This window comes from Camarhynchus parvulus, chromosome 8 (assembly GCF_901933205.1).
Source record: "Camarhynchus parvulus chromosome 8, STF_HiC, whole genome shotgun sequence".
Classification (NCBI taxonomy): Eukaryota; Metazoa; Chordata; class Aves; order Passeriformes; family Thraupidae; genus Camarhynchus; species Camarhynchus parvulus.
The window spans coordinates 29,290,025-29,308,410 of record NC_044578.1 but is presented as its reverse complement, the minus strand read 5'-3'; the positions used below and the strand labels follow the sequence as shown (position 1 = coordinate 29,308,410).

The 18,386-nt window shown below is 42.7% G+C and overlaps 1 protein-coding gene across 3 annotated transcripts in view; it reads right to left on the bottom strand.

Annotated features, from left to right (window-relative positions):
• The window catches only part of DNM3 (dynamin 3), a 169,478-nt gene that overhangs the window by 10,061 nt on the left and 141,031 nt on the right, over positions 1–18,386 (bottom strand). For all 3 annotated transcript variants that reach the window (XM_030953087.1, XM_030953088.1, XM_030953090.1), the window contains 3 exons: positions 12,723–12,887; positions 7,861–8,087; positions 5,516–5,749 (listed from right to left, as the gene is read on the bottom strand). In XM_030953087.1, coding sequence (XP_030808947.1) covers positions 5,516–5,749; positions 7,861–8,087; positions 12,723–12,887 — 626 coding nt within the window. The remainder of the gene's footprint in view (positions 1–5,515; positions 5,750–7,860; positions 8,088–12,722; positions 12,888–18,386) is intronic.

Below are 18,386 nucleotides of genomic sequence, written 5' to 3'. Positions count from 1 at the left end.
AGAGGTTAAGAGTCAGTGGCAGCAGATCTGGTACCCAGGCTATAATGTTTGGCATCCCATGAACTTTGTTTTCTTCAGTCTTCAGGACACTCATCTGGGGGAGAGGAATATAAAGGAAGGCAGTAACAAAATCCTACGGCCAGTCTAAAAGAGAGCCATCCTTTTAGGGGCAGCAATCACTGAAGCTCCTGGAGCAGAAGTGAAGACTCTCCTGTATCTCTCATGGCATTCCAGCTCAGGCAGCTGAAGAATCAGTTCTGTGCAAATGCCATTCCAAATCTCTCATAAGATCAGTACTGCAGAATTACAATGAAACTGCCAGACTTGCTGGATTGTGACATTTTACATGTTTTTACAACCTGCTGGGACCTGCTTTCTGGCCAAGCCCTCCAATACTTATCCTCATGCAGAGTGCTCCTTCTTTCAGTGCTTCTGTTGTCTCTTTTCATTGCAGGGGGGTTGGACTAGATGACCTTTAAAGGTCCCTTTCAAACCAAAAGGACTCTGTGATTCTATTCTTTGATTCTATCCCATGGCCAGAGTTGCAAGACGAGCCCAGGTTTACACCTGGCTGTGTGACTGCCCCAGGCAGAGGAGCTCGAGTTTCTCATGGGTGTCACAGCCACTGCCACCAGGCTGCTGGTAAGAAAGATTGCCAAATACTGCATTCTATGGCTTGAAAACTGTCTGAAAAACTCTAAAAGACAGAAATGCAAGGTGACAGATTTACAAAGGTGACAGGGAAGGGATAAGTTGGAAAGCAACCAAGACAAGATGGTGAGAAGGAAAGGAAGGAATACATGGGGAAAAGAGACAAATGTACCAGGCAGGAAACCAAGTGAAAGGAGGAGGTGAAAGAGGAAGCAAACAGGATGGTCAAGAAAGGGACAGAGAGGGAAAGGCTGAGAAAAAAAGGGGAAATAGTGAAAAAGGACCCAGTGGAGGAAGGGAAAATGCAGAGCTTCTTTCTAAGAGATAAGAGAAAATAAATGGAGTCTGCTGCTGCTCAAAGCAGTCAGCAGCAAAAGTAACATTACTGGGTGTGCATTTCAACAAGAAATGTACATTAGACTGGTAATAACAAATTACAAAGGGCTGTCTTCCCCCTGGGCAGAAATCACAGAAATAATAACTGATATTCTCCTAAGTCTTGTGATTTTGGGGTCCTTGGACAGGCAGAATTGGAAACATACTGGCTACAGAAGGACACTGTCCCCCCTGGGAGGGGCTCTGGCTTTGCCCATGTAGCTGTATATTCTTGACATGAGATGCAGAATTAAATTATTCTTTGGCTTTCTTTTCTCCCGAGGTTCAGCAGGAATTTGAATTCTGTCCATGTAACACTTTTGTCTCTTTGCTTGCATGAAACAATCCTAATTGCAGACTATACTTTTTGAATATAACTTCTGCCAAAGATCCATTCAAAGAGGACAGAGAGCTGTGCTCTCCTACTTGGGTGTTCAGATTAAGATCATCCAAGTCAGCATGCAAACACTCTAAGGTGGGCTCTCACTCATCCTGCCAGAAGAATTTGGTGCAATGACTATTTGATTACAATTTATATTCCATTAAAAAATACAGTAGTAAGCTTTTAAAGCTGCAAGGTCAAACTTTCAGGAGAAAGAAGATTCCCAGGCTCAGGCAGGATAACCCTTCTGGCCTTACATGCCTATGCGCTCTGACAGATTTTATTCAGAGGATCATGTGCAAGTTTTGCACAAAATCTCCTTATCATTCAATGCACAAGGTTAGACATTTCATTAAATCTTTTCAAAGAACTCTAATCCATAAAAATCCATCAGAGAAAACTTTGTGAATGGTTGATATTTGGTAACCAAAGAGTTGAGCGGGAGCCTGTGGGCTGGGAGACGTCAGGCAATAATGCTTTCTGCACTGCTCCTGACTTTGTCTGAAAATTTCTAACTGCAGTTACTGTCAGGTAAAAGTACCTTTTCCTGCCAGTTTGGCACAAATATGTGATGGTGGCTTACAAGGTAGATTAGCTACCAACACAGCAGGTGATGGAATTAGCCTTGGTGGCATAACAAAGGGGAGCTGCAGAGCTGCCACCAGCCCTTCCCTGCTGGCTGCCTGTGGGTGGAAGTAAATTGCAGGGACAGTGTGTGAGCAGCACAATGTGAATTTTCTCCCCACCACTTGCCTCACATGTAAAGACCAGCCCCAGCCCCAGCCTGCCTGAGGGTGACACACATGCTCCAGGGTTTCACCTCCTGTGGGGTCCCCTTTGTCTCAGTGACAAAGTCAGGAACCATCTCCTGGTTCCTGACCAGGGCTTTATTGGGAAAGCCCTGGTGAATCCACAGTAGCAGCACACAGGGAGAAAAGTGCAGCACCCTTCCACCCCCACAAACGCCACGGGCTCTGCTGCCAAGAGAAAAAAAAACATTTCCAATTCAATTGTTTTTCTTGTGGCAAAGCTGAGATTCCCATTCAGGACAGTTAAAAGCTAAAAATCAGGCATCCACAGTAGAACTTAAATTGGTCAAGATCAGGCTTTCCACACAGGCAGGCAAATACACATCAGGGTGAGCTGGAGTGCTTCTAGTGCCTGCCTAAAGCTGTCCTACCAAACCAAGCACACAGCTGCATTTTCTTTCAAAATACTACTGAAGCCTTTTAAGAGAGAGGGGGAATAATTCAGATTCTGGCAGTGGGGAATATTTCACAAATCATATATGCTTTGGCATCAAGCCCTTAAAGCCAGGGGCCTTTACTCACAGGCTTTGTTGGGAGAGATCCACCCACCTCAAGTGGGATTAATTAAAAGAGGCATGTATCATGCAAATAGTTTCTGTTTCCTTACAGAAATATTCAGAGCACATAACCCAAACCAGCTTTAGAATCAGAGCGAAGCAGGGAAGAAAATGATTTCCTGCTCTCCTAACTCTTTTCCTTTGCCTGTACACTAAGGGAGGAACAGTGAGAGAATGCTGAGAGCTCACCATTTCTGTACAGTTCCTTTGATAAATCCTAATGAAGTAGAAGAAAAAAAAAGTGTTTTCAAAGATGGGCTGTATCTCACTGTAAGGTGCCAAATTTTCCACATCAAACGTGTGCTAATCTGCTCATTGGACAAGGACAGTCCGAGTCTCATCCCTGAAAATGATCTTTTTATCTTAAGGCAGAACAGGAGAAAATGGAAACTCTGTATTTCTTCAGCATGTCAGATTTTCAGCTCCATGTGACAGGGACGGGGGCTGCAACAGAAAGCTCCTTTGGAAAGGGAGATAAACTTTAAAAATACTGCTTTCTTCTCAGGAAGCGAAACTATTTCCCTAGATAAGAGAGATCCCAACACTTCAAGGAATCCCTGCAGAAAATGGTGGTGGAACAGTCAGAGCACAGCGCCCCAGTTCAAAAATAAGTCACAGAAAAAGCTCAAGTTTCCACAAGAACTCTTCCTCAAAACTCTTTTTTCCCCCTTTTAATATCTCAGACCCATTTTCTGAGTCAATTTCCTATGATCCTGCAAAGGCTGTTATTAAAACCAGACCAAGCGTAGCTGAAATTCCAGCGCTCAAAAGAACATTGAATAGGCACAGGAGCTGGCCACACTGTCCCCCTCAGGTGATTTCCCTGCAGCCCCTTCCCTGGGATTTCCTCCCTTGCACTTTAGTCAGCAGAAGAAACCTGAAGTTTCAGCAGAATAGCAAACCCTTCCTTCATTCTTTAGCAGTTGAGATTTTTCTGTCTGAGGCTTTCATAGCTCTAAAAGAGAGAACTAGGATCTAGTCCAGAAGATGTGTATTGCAGATTATTTTTTTCCACAAAAATGTCAGGCAGTCTCACATTCTGTTCTGTATCCAGCTACAATTTGAAAATCACTGACCTCCTTTATCCACCACTGCTTTTCATGCCACCAGTGGCGGTCCCGACCGGAGGCGTTCCCAGGCTGCTTACCCATGTGTCTTTTGCGTGCTAGAAAATTCCTTCCTGGTCTCCATCCCACCTAGCCCTCTGGCATGAAGAAGAAGATCAGCAGACATGCTCTTGGCAAGGCACCCTGGGAAAGCAGCGTCCATGCACAGCCAGGGCGGGCGGGGGAAGGAGACGCGCCGCCTCGCAGGCCAGGGGACGGGAGCCATGGTTCTCTCGGGTGGCACAGCTGGCACAGGTGCACCTCAGCCCTGCATCCCTCTGAGGTGGCCTCTGATGGCACAGAGCAAGCTGCAGGGCCAGCACCCTTTGGCTCAGCCCCAGGCTCTCCCAGCAAGGGGATGCTCCTTGGGTTCTTCCCTTCCAGCACAAAGTTTGGAAAGGCAATTCCAGGTTTCTCCCCAGCGGTCCCTGCTGCAAGCTACAGGATATCCACTGAGGTGAAAGAGTGTTTCACAGCTGGGCATTGATGCAACAACGCCCTTTTCATTGCAAATGTATAAAAATACTTCATTCTTTTGATATACCTCATTTATTTATGCTTTCTATTATAAAGGGTAATTATATTAGAAACACTGAGCCTCAAATTTAAGTTACTGACAACTATGACAGATCTCACCTATTTAAAAGAAAATTCTTCTCCAAAGCTTCTCTTCTCAATTACCGTTTTTAAAATTGAAAATGTGCACATTTTATTTTGGTTCCTATTTAGCTGGCTCTTTTTTTTTTCCCAAACTGTGAGTACTTTCAATGTAGCAGCTAATTTATCAAAAATGGAGAAACCCCTTTGTTCCAACATTGCCTTATCTGCCCACGCCTCTCATAATTTAGAAAGTTAATGAATCCCTCAGAATCAGAGGTTTTAATATATATATATATATATGTGATTAAGTGTATTACATCATTGTGAAAATAAACATTAAGGACATTCTATTCATATAACATAAAAAAAAGCAGTCAATGCCATAGAAAATTATACAATATGCAAAGCTACTTTAAAAGGTCCTGATAAATGCAAAGCCTTGAGAAGGAAAGGAAATAATGCACTGAAGATAATGTGGTTCCTTAACTAATTGCTTGGTACCATATGATGTACTCTGACAGACAACCAGGGACTGTTTCCAACTGGCTGGAAATGACTGGCTTTGCAGGACAACAATCAGACTCCTACCAGTTTGTTCCACTGGTTCTACAAGAATTGCTCTTGTTCTCTCCCAGGAGAGCCCCTGGTTCCTCTGGTGAGGGTTCAGAAGGGCAGAAGTGAGGAGCTGTACCCCTGCCCCTCTCCTCCTGGGGGTAGGTGACCTCCCTCTCTCTCTGGTCCCTTATGAGGGTACAACACAACCAGAACTGGGGTTCTTAATGCAAACAAATCAGGGTCTTCCAAGTGACTGACTAGAAGTTTTTTAAATGAAAAAATCTTCCTATCTTTTCAAACAGGCTATGTGCTAAAAAGTGCTTCCATCAAACACCTCTGACTGCAGGGAATGCCTAGTTTTGCTTTGCTACAAGCCTTTGGCAGCAGCAGCGCTCGCCTCCCAACCAGGGAGCAGTGCAGGGTCTGTGTGCGGTGCCAGGGGAGAGAACCATGGCACGCCCAGGAACACCAAGCTCTTACCTTGGCACGCTGGGAGGAGCCCGGCTGGGCCGAGAGGGAACCTGGGGGGGTCCTCCATGGCCTTCAGCACTGGGGAATGGAGGCAGAGCTCCCGGGCGGAACGGCACCGGGGGCGCCCCCGACTGCGGGCCCGGAGAGGGGATGGCAGGAGCGGGGCCTCGGCCAGATAAAGGTCTCGTGGGGGGATTGTTCAGGGTAGGTCTCCTCGGAGTTGAAGGACTTGGAGGAGGTGATCTGGTGAAATATCAGAGATTTGAAAAGTTCAGTAAGGTGGGGGCGCACGTTTTGGGTTTTCTTTGATGTATTTTTGTTTTAAACAAAAGTTAAAACTTATGACAGATGTTTTTTATTGGCATTTTCCTTTGCTGTCAGTGTCAGAGGATCACATACAATTAAGACACACGTGTTTCCCACTGACAGCATACAAGCAAAGAGGTGAATAAAATGGATTTTATTATTCAAGTCCTAATAATGTTTTGTTAAGTGGAATTTCTAGGACATGGAGCCTGACATGCTGAATTATTATAACAGCTTGCAAAAGGAGGCCAAGGGGATACACAACTGGGGTGATAGAAGCAACTGCTATTTGAAGCATCAGAGAAGCTGTAAGTCCACTGGATGGTCTTCTTGCAAGGCAAATATCCTGTCTGGTGCTCACATAAACATACCCACAGAATAGGTGGGTATATTTATATATATATATATATATAAACATATTCCCATATTATTTATATATATATATATAAAAATATTCCCATATTATATATGGGAAAATGTTTTCATTTGCCTCACAGATGTCAGTAAGACCTGGAGGAGCATCTTCCCAAAAAGACAGACAGGGAGGGAGCTCCTGATCTTGTTGGAACCCTGGTTGGTGAGAATTTGAGACTTTCTGTGCTGACAGGTACTGACCCCCAGGAGAACACTGCATTTGACCTGAAGCTGTGGAGAAGGCTTCCAAAATTGAATGACAGAACTGGGATTGGGGGTGTGGAGTTTGAATAGAAGGGTGTAATATCACATGGTGGAAAACTTAGAGTTTAAAGTTTTAGAATATAGTAATATATATAAAGACAAGATAGAAGTTTAAAGACAGAATCTAGTCCTTCTTCTTCATAAGTTTGAATATTGAGTATTGTAAAATTAAATTTTAAAATCCACATGACAGGCCATGAGTAGTTAGTTATTAAATTAAAAGTAAAAATAATTTAAGTGTAATTTCTTAATTAGACAGTTTACCCTTAAAAAGCCTTGTAGAAAAAGAAATACAACTCCATTTTTAGTTTGTTAGAGTGAAGCACTGTAGAACTCCCAGTTTGTAAAACTGTGATAGATAAAAACTAATAAACACCCAAACATAAAATACCATCTCATACATTTAATCCCAACCTTAAATAAAAAGAAACAAAGACAGTGGCAGCACCCGAGACAGTCAGGCTGACCACTGTGACATTTATATTTTTTGAACATGACTTTTTTACCTAGGGTTTTTCTCCTGAAAAGCTGAAAGGTAGTGAGAGGCTTCAGAGAAAAGAAAAACAATTCTTATTTCATCTGTTTCTTTTGTGTTGTGCTTATGTAGGATGTGTTTGGAGATTGTTTACTTAAGGTGATTGCTTGATTGGGCTCTGATGTGAGCTGTTTTGACTTATTGGCCAATTAGGGCCAAGTTGTGTCAGGACCCTGAAAAGAATCACAAGTTTTTATTATTATTTTTTTAGCATTTAGTAAGGATTTTTAATGTATTTTTTAGTATAGTATAGTGTCAGAACCCAGGACACTCCTCTGGCTGCCCTGGATGGCTCGAGACCCTGGCAGGGGGCTCAGAGACCTTGGCACGGGGTCAAAAACACCTGTGCCTTTGATTTTAACCCATGGAAACAATTACCAACTTTGTGTGAGGATTTGCAAGCCACAAGAATAATAGTTATTATTCTTTTTATAAAATAAAATATAGTTTGAATAGAATAATAGTTAATTTATCACAGGGTGAAAAAGTAGAATTTTGAGGATTTAGAATGAGAGTTCAAGAGGCAAGATGGAGGAATCTGGGTGTGTCCTGTCCTTCTTCTTCCTCTTGTCCTTCATCTTCTGCTGTGATAGTGACACTTCTGGATTGGTTTAGAGTAGAGACAGAGTGTCTAACATACGTGATAGGTATTGGAAAATTATTGTAAATAAAATAGTTCTTTGCATAAAAAGCCAACACCACCCCAAGGGCAGGGACTGTGCCACAACCCGACCTGCTGGACAGATCTCAGCAGGTCAGAGAAAGAATGGAACAGAGCACAGTGCCTGTCCTGGGTGCCAATGCAGTCCAGCTGTGAGGCTGTGAGGCTGCTCACCTGCGTGCCTGCTGGAGCCAGGAGTCATCCACAGGTGGGGGAGCAGGGGTGGACACGGTGCTGGTGCTGATGTCCCCGATGATGGCCAGCGCCTCCTGCAGCGCCTGGTACATGCGCAGGGTCTCGTCCCGCCGCTGCGCCTGCTCCGCCGACTCCTCCATCAGAGTGTTCTGGTCCTCAGAAGAATACAGGTGAGCCAGCAGCTCTGCGTTGATAAATTCTTTTACCTGTTCCATCAGTGGGAAAAATGCGTATTTTATGATTGGCTTTTTGCAAATATTCAAATGAATATTATATGTGTTATGTTAGAAAGTTGTGCTGTATTAATTCTCTTAAGTAGTGTGGTAAATATAGTTTTAGGTTATAACAAAATGTTAAAATAGAAACTATGCTATGGAAGATACTTTTTCTAAAGAAATGACTTGCACTGAGATAGCAGCCACAGGACACCTAAATCTTTCAGAGAAAGAGAATTTATTGCTCCATTTTCAGAAGAAACTAACTTCTTCCTGCCTGGCTCAGCCCTGAAGACACCGTCAGGATTCAGAGGAAGAAGCTGACACTGCCCAGACAGAATCCTGTGTTTGAATGGAATTTATGCATCATGGATGAGGTGTATGAATATGCAACAGGCTGTTGCTTTTAAGGGTTAATCCTCTGTTAACGTGGGTCCTTTTCCAGGCTTATGCTGCCCAGATAGAGGTACCCAGACTGTCTGTAACTCTTTGTTTCTATTGTCTCATATTGTCCTAATCCCAATTGTCCAAATTTTATTACTTTAATTATATTGCTATTTTTATAATCATTTTATTACTATTAAACTTTTAAAATTTTAAAAACAAGTGATTGGTATTTTTCACAATCAGACAGAAAAGAAAATAATCCAAACCACCAAAGAAATAAACAAAAGTCTCTATGGAAAATACAAGGCTGAACAAATACAGGGGAGATCAATGGAAGCAGGATATTGAATTACTTTCTCTCACTACCTTACACCAGCTCTGCTGCAATTCTGCATCTCTGAGGTGACACCTCTGCTTACCGTTCATTTCCCAGCAGCTCCCAGGAGCCAGCTGCCATTTTGGGCCATGTCTAAAGGACTGGGAGGTAAATGGCAGTACCATCAGATATAAATGCCCCTGGGAATGGGAATTTTCAGGCTTTATGACATACCTGTCAATTACTTTCTTAGCAACAATCTACCCTACTGTAGACAGAGTCTTTCATTTCTAGCAAGTCTGTCAGATTCTGAATAACCCATCCACACACATTCAAACTGAAGGGAGAAGTCTCCAAGTAATCTAATTTACTGTATTGATTTCCTGCTATGCCTGCCCTGGTTATGGAAACCTGGGCCACATTAAGAGACATAAAAAGCTCGAGGTACTCTGATTAAATAAGACTGTGGTAAATAGACCAACTGCTGACCTACCAAGTCCTTGCATTTGAGACTTGGTGCTGTTCTGATCTATTTCTCATCTGGTGCTTTGCTCCATAAAGCTTTTTTGAGCTGGAGATAGTGATGATAATACATTCCCAGGATTCTGATTACATAAACCTGAGCTCCATTTGCTCATGGGTTTGTGCTGGTTTTGTGATTTAAAGGCTGACAGTGAGACTAAGGCAATGTTTGTGTTTAGACAAGGTCAGTGAGAGCAGTGAGCCAGCACAGCCAAGGGACCCTTTCTGGTCACCAGCAACGAGCAGGCAGCCAGCACAGAGCTCAGAGGGAAGCAAAACCACATTGCCTGGGCTTGGCTGTCATTTCCCATTCACGTATGACAGGAGATGCACAAATTCTTAGCAAAGCCTGCAACATTTTTCCATGAGTTTCATGCTATTTTCCAGTAGATGGTACTGATCAAGAGCCAGAGTACACTACTTTCCTTGTGATTGCCAAAAACTCCACATTAAAAACAGATATCACAGTTAAACAGCATCACATTCTGCTCAATGAAATGAGCATTTTAATGGCATCACTTCAAAAAAAGAAGTCCTAAAATTAGATTAAGGCCAGAGCTGATTGTAAAGGCATTGCTAAACCACAAATATCTGTTTGAAAAAAATCAGCCTGTGACAATTATCATGAGAGGTCCCTGTCTGTCACTGGCAGAGGATTTGAGTAACTCCCTCCTCTGGAAAGGGAAGACTGCTGTGTTAAGGATGGATCTTGGATCAGCCTCCTGCCCTCCTGTACTGTACTAGACAGAGGAAGATCTCCCACCAGAGCCACTTTCTCCAGCTTGGAAATGGAGGGAAAAGTGCTGCTTACTCATGTTTGCTCCTTTCTGGAAAGCAGACTCACAGGAATGGTTTAAAACATTTTCCTTCACAGACATCAGGCCTGCAGTCAAAGCTGAACCATAGCAAGCATCCAAATGCCAGTGCCCCAGATCTGCCCTGGCACTCTGAAATGGGGCAAGGAACATCCTCAGTGGGAAGACAACACATGGCACTGCCTCAAATGCAAACACAACCCATTCCTTGAGCTGCAGTCTGGCAGTACCAAGTCCTCTGGAGTTTTTCTCCTCAGCTGAGATCACTATCAGCACTGTTTATGGAGCATACACTGACTACTCTTAAGACCACCCCTCTTGTATAATCCAGGATACCAAGGCACCATGAAATACAAACTTGTGTATGTGTTTTTTGTTTGGGCATGTTTGAATTGGTAATGGTAACTCAATGCAGTTCTGTGTGGTAAATGTATTTTCTTTTAAGGTAATCAACATCCACCCTAGGGGAAGAACAAGGGATGCACTTGGAACACAACAGTGTAGGCTTAGGCCCCAAAATATGCTCAGGGACAGCATGTAATTATTTTCTGTACACTGAGTTTGAATCTGATACTTTTCTTGAATTCTAAGTACTTGTTTATGGGCCCACAAAGTGGAAAGGAAGTTCTAGGAAAACTTGGGAGGTTGTAATTGTCATGGAAACAAATTCCTTGGGATCGATTTGTTTCCAGAGTTTTGGAGGCAACATGATGGGGCAGCAGATATACAGAATATGTTGATTAAGGGGGAGGGAAAGTGTTTTCACTTAACTCCTGGTGTATGGGTTGGACTTCTGAATACTCCAAGGAACACACACAACTTCACAGGACCCACCTTCAATCACAGCTCCACTCCTTTCCAGATCTTTGCACAACCTTTTGGCAGGGCTCAGCACTCTTGATTCAGCCATTTCTTTCTCTTTTCAATAGCTCTGATTTTTAAAAATTGCTATTTTACCTATTGTTTTCAATATGGTATTTTACTGCCTATGCTGTACAGAAAGAAATTCATTAATGCTTCTATGTCACTTTTCACAGTTCTTTAAAATGTTGGGATTCTTTGCCACAGATTTAAACCCTAGGATGGAGGTGTAAGGCTCAGCTCGCTAGGAAGCCCAAATGCAGCTTGGGACTATGAGGTCAGCTGAAAGCTTGGTGATATTTTAAGTGTGTGGTTTCTGTGTGCCAGCCTGCCAGGTTTTATCAGTGTCACCAACAGCTGATGAGACTGAAAGCACAAAACCTCACTTCTGAGAGAGAAGCACACATTTCAGAGACCCCTAAACAATTCCAGATGAGGAGGTGAGTGGCAGAAAATTTAATGTAAGCTTTCAAAAGCAACTGCTCACTGAGCTCTGCTGTTTATGAAATGAAAGGTAAACCCCAGCCTTTCCAAGGGCACTGGAGATAGGCTAAGTCAAAGCAGCGAGCTGCTAGCAATGATCTGGAAAGAGCAGTGAGGACACACACTCAACTTCTGAAGTCTACAGCAGGGCTGATTTCCAGGAAAAAAAAAGCAGTTCCATTGTTCCCATAGTGTTTTGTAAAAACTCAGCCATGACTACAGCATTACTTACATTATGACTCCCCTAAACCCGAAGAAGTTTAATGAAAAATCTCTTGCCCTCATGCAAAAATTCTGTTTGTATTAAATGTACAAGGAAATCCCACTGAAATTTCCTGTCCAACCACCTAACTCTTAAGTGCAACACAAATTCCACAGGGCTAATGAAATCCATCAGATGAAGGCTAGAGGTGGCTCTGAGTCAAGAGTAAATGCTACCTTCTAATCACATTTGCCTCCCAGCATATTGCACTGCTAAAGGCTGCCTGGTTTGATGACCTCTCAGACTAGCAGGGGCTCTGGGTCCCATCAGTAATTTGTGTGGCAGCAGTGGCACTAATATTAAGCTCAGTTTTCAACAAGGTCCATTCAGAACTCTGCCAGGATGTGAAGGCTGAGGTCTCACTGCAGTGGAAAAACAACGGTATCTCAAAGCTGGTTTTAACCAAATAATCTTCAGATCTAAGAAAGACACACACAATAAATCAACCAACCACATCTGCTTATCTAAACAACAGTGTCCAAAGCTTCCAGATTTATTCCTTGGAAATGGTAACCTGAAAATATAAAGAAACCCAAACAAAATAAGAACTGCTTTATGAACCCTGACAAAGGCCTGCAGATGGAAAACCAAGGAAGCACAACTCTGCTCTCCTGCTCTCACAGGCTGCCCACACCAAGCTCCCAGTTCCTCTTCCTGTTATATCAAAAGCAAGACATCAAATAAAAACCAAAACAAAAGCACCCCCACCTTGATTTACCTTTAAATAATAACTTATATTCTGATTAAGATGTAAATGAATTCTTTAGGATTTTGGGATAAGCACTCAAGGCAGTGTGCCACCCTTTGAGAAGGCTGCAGAACTTCCAAGTGCTATGGAATATTGGAATATTTTGTCCACGAGTGTGACATTAATTCCTCTCTTTAGTAGCTGCTGGTGCTGCTGTGTTCCAGAGGGGTGTTTGAGAGTGACAGATCTGACAGACACATTGAACTGATTTAGAACTGTAGCTGTTACTTACATTATTGATCATGAGGTGCATGATTGTTTTCGGGATCAGATCTCGGATACATTTGTTAATAATGGACATGTAGGAGTCCACAAGATTTCGAATTGTCTCCACCTGTCTTTCCAGCTGGGGGTCCATTGAAAAATTATCTGCTTGGCCATTCTCTTCAGTTTCAGTCTACAAAGAAAAAAAAAGCCTTTCAGACTGAAGTAAGCGTGAAACATATTGGGGGAAATACCCCTGGACTTACACTGCAGTAATCCAGCAACATAACTCATACAAAGACAGGTTAAAATATGAAGTCATGGCTTGTTTGACATTAGTGTTCAGCATCATGAAATTTGGACCTTTAAAGTTCAATGCCAAATGAGACCTTTTGCACAAAGCACATGTATGTATTTCTACACAAAATTTGTAATTTTATGTTAAAGAAAGTTTTCAGACAAAGATGCACAGTGGTAAATGTCACACCAAGAAATTATTTCAGATCACTTACTGCAATCCTTATTATCAAATCTTTTACCATTCACAATCAGCCAGCTGGACTCATGCAAGAAAGCAGCACTATAAGTCTGGATTTTTAATTTTACTCTTCTGTGGGTTAAACCCACCTTTGTTATTTAAAGCTGACTTATTTGTGACAAATTTTGCAGTTCAGTGTCCAACTTGTTAGATGTGAATAGCACCTATATAAACAAAGGGATTATAAAAGATAACAGCAAAAGCATCATTGCTTCCAATGCTCAAGGCTGAATTATATATTTGAGGTCTCTTTTTCACTGGATAGAAAAAAAACTTCTTTGTATGCAAACAGCTGACCTAATTAAATACCAGGAACTTTAACTGGAGGCTAAAAGGCCTATACTTTGCCTCAGTCTGGCCTGTATAAATATAGGAAAACCTAAAAGAAAAATAATAACCTTTTGGTGAAAATCAAACTGCTGTCTGGGGCTTGCAGATGCCAAAAGAATGGAATTTCTACCCAGAGAGTACAAAGAACAATGTTCCCCAAACTTTGATATCAAACTTCTCTCTGAAAACAACTGCCAGAGCATTAACAGCACGAACTGTAAAATCTAAATCTGAGTACCTGAGTACCTGAGTATGCTTCTGTGGGTACCTAGAAGCATAAAATCATAGAAGCACAAAGTGTTTTTGGTTTTGACTTCAGCCAAAGTGCTCCAGCCTTGCAGCTCATGTTGTTCCAAGCCCCCTTGCAGGCAGGGACACCTCCCACCACACCAGTGCCCCATCCAACCTGGCCTTGGACATGAGGAACACAAAGGAACAGAAAGCACTGGCAAAAACTGAAGAAGCCAACCAGGAGAACGAGTTGTGTATCAGCCAGAGCCCTGCCAGCACAGCCCCATTCACAACAGAGCTTTTAGCTAAAATTGGCACATGGCTGGTGCTTTAAAGATTTCTGGAGCAGCTGAGATCAGTATCAAACCCACCAGTGAAAGGCCATTAGTGCTAAATATGCAAACATGTCACCAAAGAGGCTTTTCCCTGCAGGAAACTGGGCCAAGAAGGGATTCCTGGTTTCATGTCCTGGTGCAGGCTCTGCTTCTGCTCACACACCACTGCCAGGTAGAGCACTTGGAACCTTTTCAACTACAGCTTGGTCAGTCCAGGCTAAATGAAATGGAATGTTTGTGATGTGTTAAGTTCTAGTTTCGTTAAGAAATAAGACCCAATGTACCATTTAGAAACAAAACTGAGTGTTTTCTAAAAGACCTTTCAAAAGTACGGGTGAATTACTGGAAAAGCAGCTGATCTTTAAAAACAATTAGCTGTGCTTCCTAAAAATCCTGTGACTGTGGAAGACAATGAAAGGGCTCTTGATGAAAACAGGGCTTTCAATGCTGTAACATTGGTAGACACCACCTTAAAAACCTTAATCTTTTTGTTAATAAACTGCACGTAGCCATGCACAGTGCAAAGTCACAGTGCAAAGACTATTTTCCTTAGCCTCCATGTCTAAAGAAAAACTCATGGTAATTTTCCCTGTAAAATACCACAGAAATAAAAAAATCATACATCTCTCATATATCTGCAGATTTTAGCCAAGTAACTACAGACAAAAAAATGCCCCCTTCCCAGTTCCCCTGTATTTGACATCTATTCTCTTTCTTCTCTTCTTTGCTGTCTATATAAAGTACAGTTTGTTCATGTATTTTTTTCCTTTTATTTTTTTTTTCACTCTTTAAATTACAGATTGCAATAAGATTCCTAACTGGCTAAGCAGCAAAGTGACAGATGTTTATCATTATCCTCATCAAGAGAATGTAAAGTAAAAATAGTAATTTGTCTCTGATCTTTCAGGCAAAGGGTAATAGTCTCTTGTTTGAAACTGTAACAGAGCTGACTTCATGCTGTTGATTTATTTTCTCTGAAATCAAAAAAGATCAATCTTTCATGACTTTACAGTAATTTATTATGAAAGCTTCTGGCCATAGTATTCCTAATGATTTGATGTCTCAACTGAAGGCTTTTCATGCCAGAAACCATCTTGTTTGCATGGCATCATGCCAATGGAAATCTGCTTCCAGCAGGTTCTGTGCCCTCCAGGACCCCTCCAAGCATTAGAAACCTTTCTCTGCTCAGCTGCCTCAGCTCTGTGCCAACAGCAGCAGCCAGAAATGAGGGTGCCTGGCGAGGCTGGGCATCCCAAGTGACAGAGATGTCCTATTCCACCTCCAGGCCATTGTTTCACAGCAGCTCTTGTCTCTGTGAGCCTCACAGTGACCCCACCTTCAGTGCAGGTCATCCCTCAGCCCCTGTCCCTGTCTCTTACAGCGTGGCTCCTGCAGTGAAAGCCTGCTCAGGGAATAAACCCAAAGCAAAGCACAGGAGCAAACCCTGCCAGTCTCTGCCCACTGCTACCAGCGTGGCCAGGCTGAGCAGGAAGGGAGAACAAAGAAGGTGCAAAGAGCTTTCCATGCCTCCTTTCCCAGGCAAGGCAGTCCAGTCCTTTCAGCTCCTCATCCCCAAGCCAGAACTCACCAGTTCCAACAGCAAGTGCTAAGTGACAGCACATGAATCTGGACTAGGTTTTTAGTCAGTTGACTCTTGCTTAATGCTGCAATTAATTGTTGACAGGAATGGAATATGGCTACTTCAAAGGAATGCAAGTGCAATTACTTTAGGGAGTTCTGTAAACCTCCAACAAAGAAAGCTAAGGAAGAAGCTAGAGTGCTAAAAAACAGGTAAAGGAAATGAATTCATCTGGGAAAACTCCAAATCAGAGTATGTGATGGAAACACACCAGGGCTACAAAGAAGCAACCAGTGAAAAAACCACAGATGAAGAGAAGGAAAGGTGGGAGCCACAGGGGTGCTTCCATGTATACCCTTCCACACACCCCCAGACATCCTTCCCTTCTGCTCATCCCTGCACTTTAGAAGACTAAAAATAGAAATCCCTTGCACTCTGCTGTGGTCTCACCTGTCTGAAGCTGCTCTGTGATCCCTGCAGGAGAAGGTGCTACAGGAACCCAAGGTACAGCTCTGCTGCTCTCCAACTTCCCTGCATGCACACACCTTCTGTACTGAGAATGTGCTAAGGATTAACTGATGTGTCCTACAAGAGCAGACTAAAAACTGCCTGGGAAATCCAAACCACTGAAGTTTGTGGGAATTTTACTGCTGGCTGCAGTGGCAAGAGGATTTCATCATTTCTACCAGAAAAGTTATCGATCTTCTGAAGATTGTGAGCTCTCTGCTGCAAGAGGAATGATTTAGTGTGGTATTGGGGATGCAGTGCAATCCAAAACAAAGGAGTAATACCTTAGGATATCAGGGTAATTTTTCTGATTGTAGAAAGTATAAGCAAGTTCAAGAATGTCCCAAGGAAACTTAATGAAAAGTGATTCCTTTTGAAATTCACAGCAAAACTGGGTAACACACTGAAAACAGTCCTGAGATGGCCACACAGAGAGAGCAATACTTCTCATTTCCATGATTTCATTACATTCAGGGCAGCTGCCAGCATATTTAAGAATGTCTTGTATAACATTCCTGATGTCAGTTCCAAGAAGGAGCATTTGTCTGGCATTTTCATTAGAGAAGTGTATCAACCAATTTTCTGTAATCAAAAAGGCATTCTATTAACAGTGACCAGGAGGAAGCACACTGGAAGGTGACTGCCTCAAGGGTAAAAGTCAGAGCAGCAGCAAAGCAATGCTCTGTGCAGTACAAAATATGTCCATGGCTGCAGTAAGAAATTGCTCATTTAAAAGCTGCTTTCAGCTCTTTCATTTACAGTTCCAAGTTCACAACAGCAACAACCACCTGAGAATTAATTATTCCAGCCAGATTGCATTTATGTTTTAATTCACAGCTGCTGAAAATACATATAAAATCTATTTTATGTATCCCTGTCTAAGTAAGTTTTTTCTTTAATGCACCAACACTCAGCACACTGCAGTTGTCCTAACCCCCCTGCTTTTCCCTAAATCTTTACAATAGATTCTCTCTTCATTGCAGTTAGATGCTGGATATATAATTTAGCTAAGATCCTCTCAGCTGTACATAGTGTGCCTTTTGCCAGAGGACTGCTGAAACCACATGATGGCTTCACACAGTGAGGTTTTCTTACTGGAAGGAACCACAAATAAATGACAATACATTACTTTTGTGTATTTACAACAAAGCAAGCAGCAGAAAAAGAACACTTCCCAGGCAGCTTGGAAGCTGTCCTTTTCCCTCACAGAGGGTGACTTTGCCACTCTCTTCCATGCTTTCAGCATGTCCTGACTTTGTACTGCTGTTCCCTTTACTGAGCCACCCACAGGCTGCCCCTTTCAGCAGCTATGCCTTCATTAGCAGCCTGGAGCTGCTCTGAGCAGAGGTTATGATCTGGCTTGCCCTCACACACAACCCCCAGAAGAATGATACACCCTTACTGCAGTTTGGTTCACAAGTGTTTCACTCCCTGGATTAGTTTAAATAATCACTTATTCCTGTCCTTCTCTGTGGCTACAGACATTGCCCAGGACAGACCATGAGCTAAATCCTCCTGCTGAATGCACACACTGCTGCCCTGGTACCTCCAGGGCTTTAACAATCCCAAACATTCCCAATCTGGCAGGCTCTCTCCCTGGAGAGGAGAAGCTGATTTGGAACTGTGACACTGGGAGGAATGATGTATTACCTGAACTCAAAGAAAGCTGGATTTAATTTCATCTCACAGGTTGATAACTAATTGTGGCAAACCAATCTAACCTCCTTTTGGAGCAGGGATTCAGATCTTACAGGTGTTGACACAGGTATCACACACAATCTTTCTGCCACAATCTCAAGTGCCATTTTCATCAGTGGAAGTGTGCTTTCCCTGCAGTTACTGCTTGGATGCTCATTGCCATAGAAAAGCTGTCAATGGCTCACTGGCAAAGTGGAGAACTGTACCAAGGGAACTTTCCTGTGGAGTGTGGTTTATAATGTGCTCATTAAAGCCTCAATGCTCAGGATGGTGGGTTATAGCCTGGGTTTGTTATGGGTACAGATGGGAAGAAACTGGAAGGGAATGTGAACAAGTTGGATGACAGGACACAGTTCACAATGACCGAGAGAAACAGGTTCAAAATCTAGATGAGTTCATTCTGAATAGAAAGTATCTGATTTCACAGATTCTCCTGAGTTGGAAGGGACCCACAAGGATCATCAAGTCCAACAC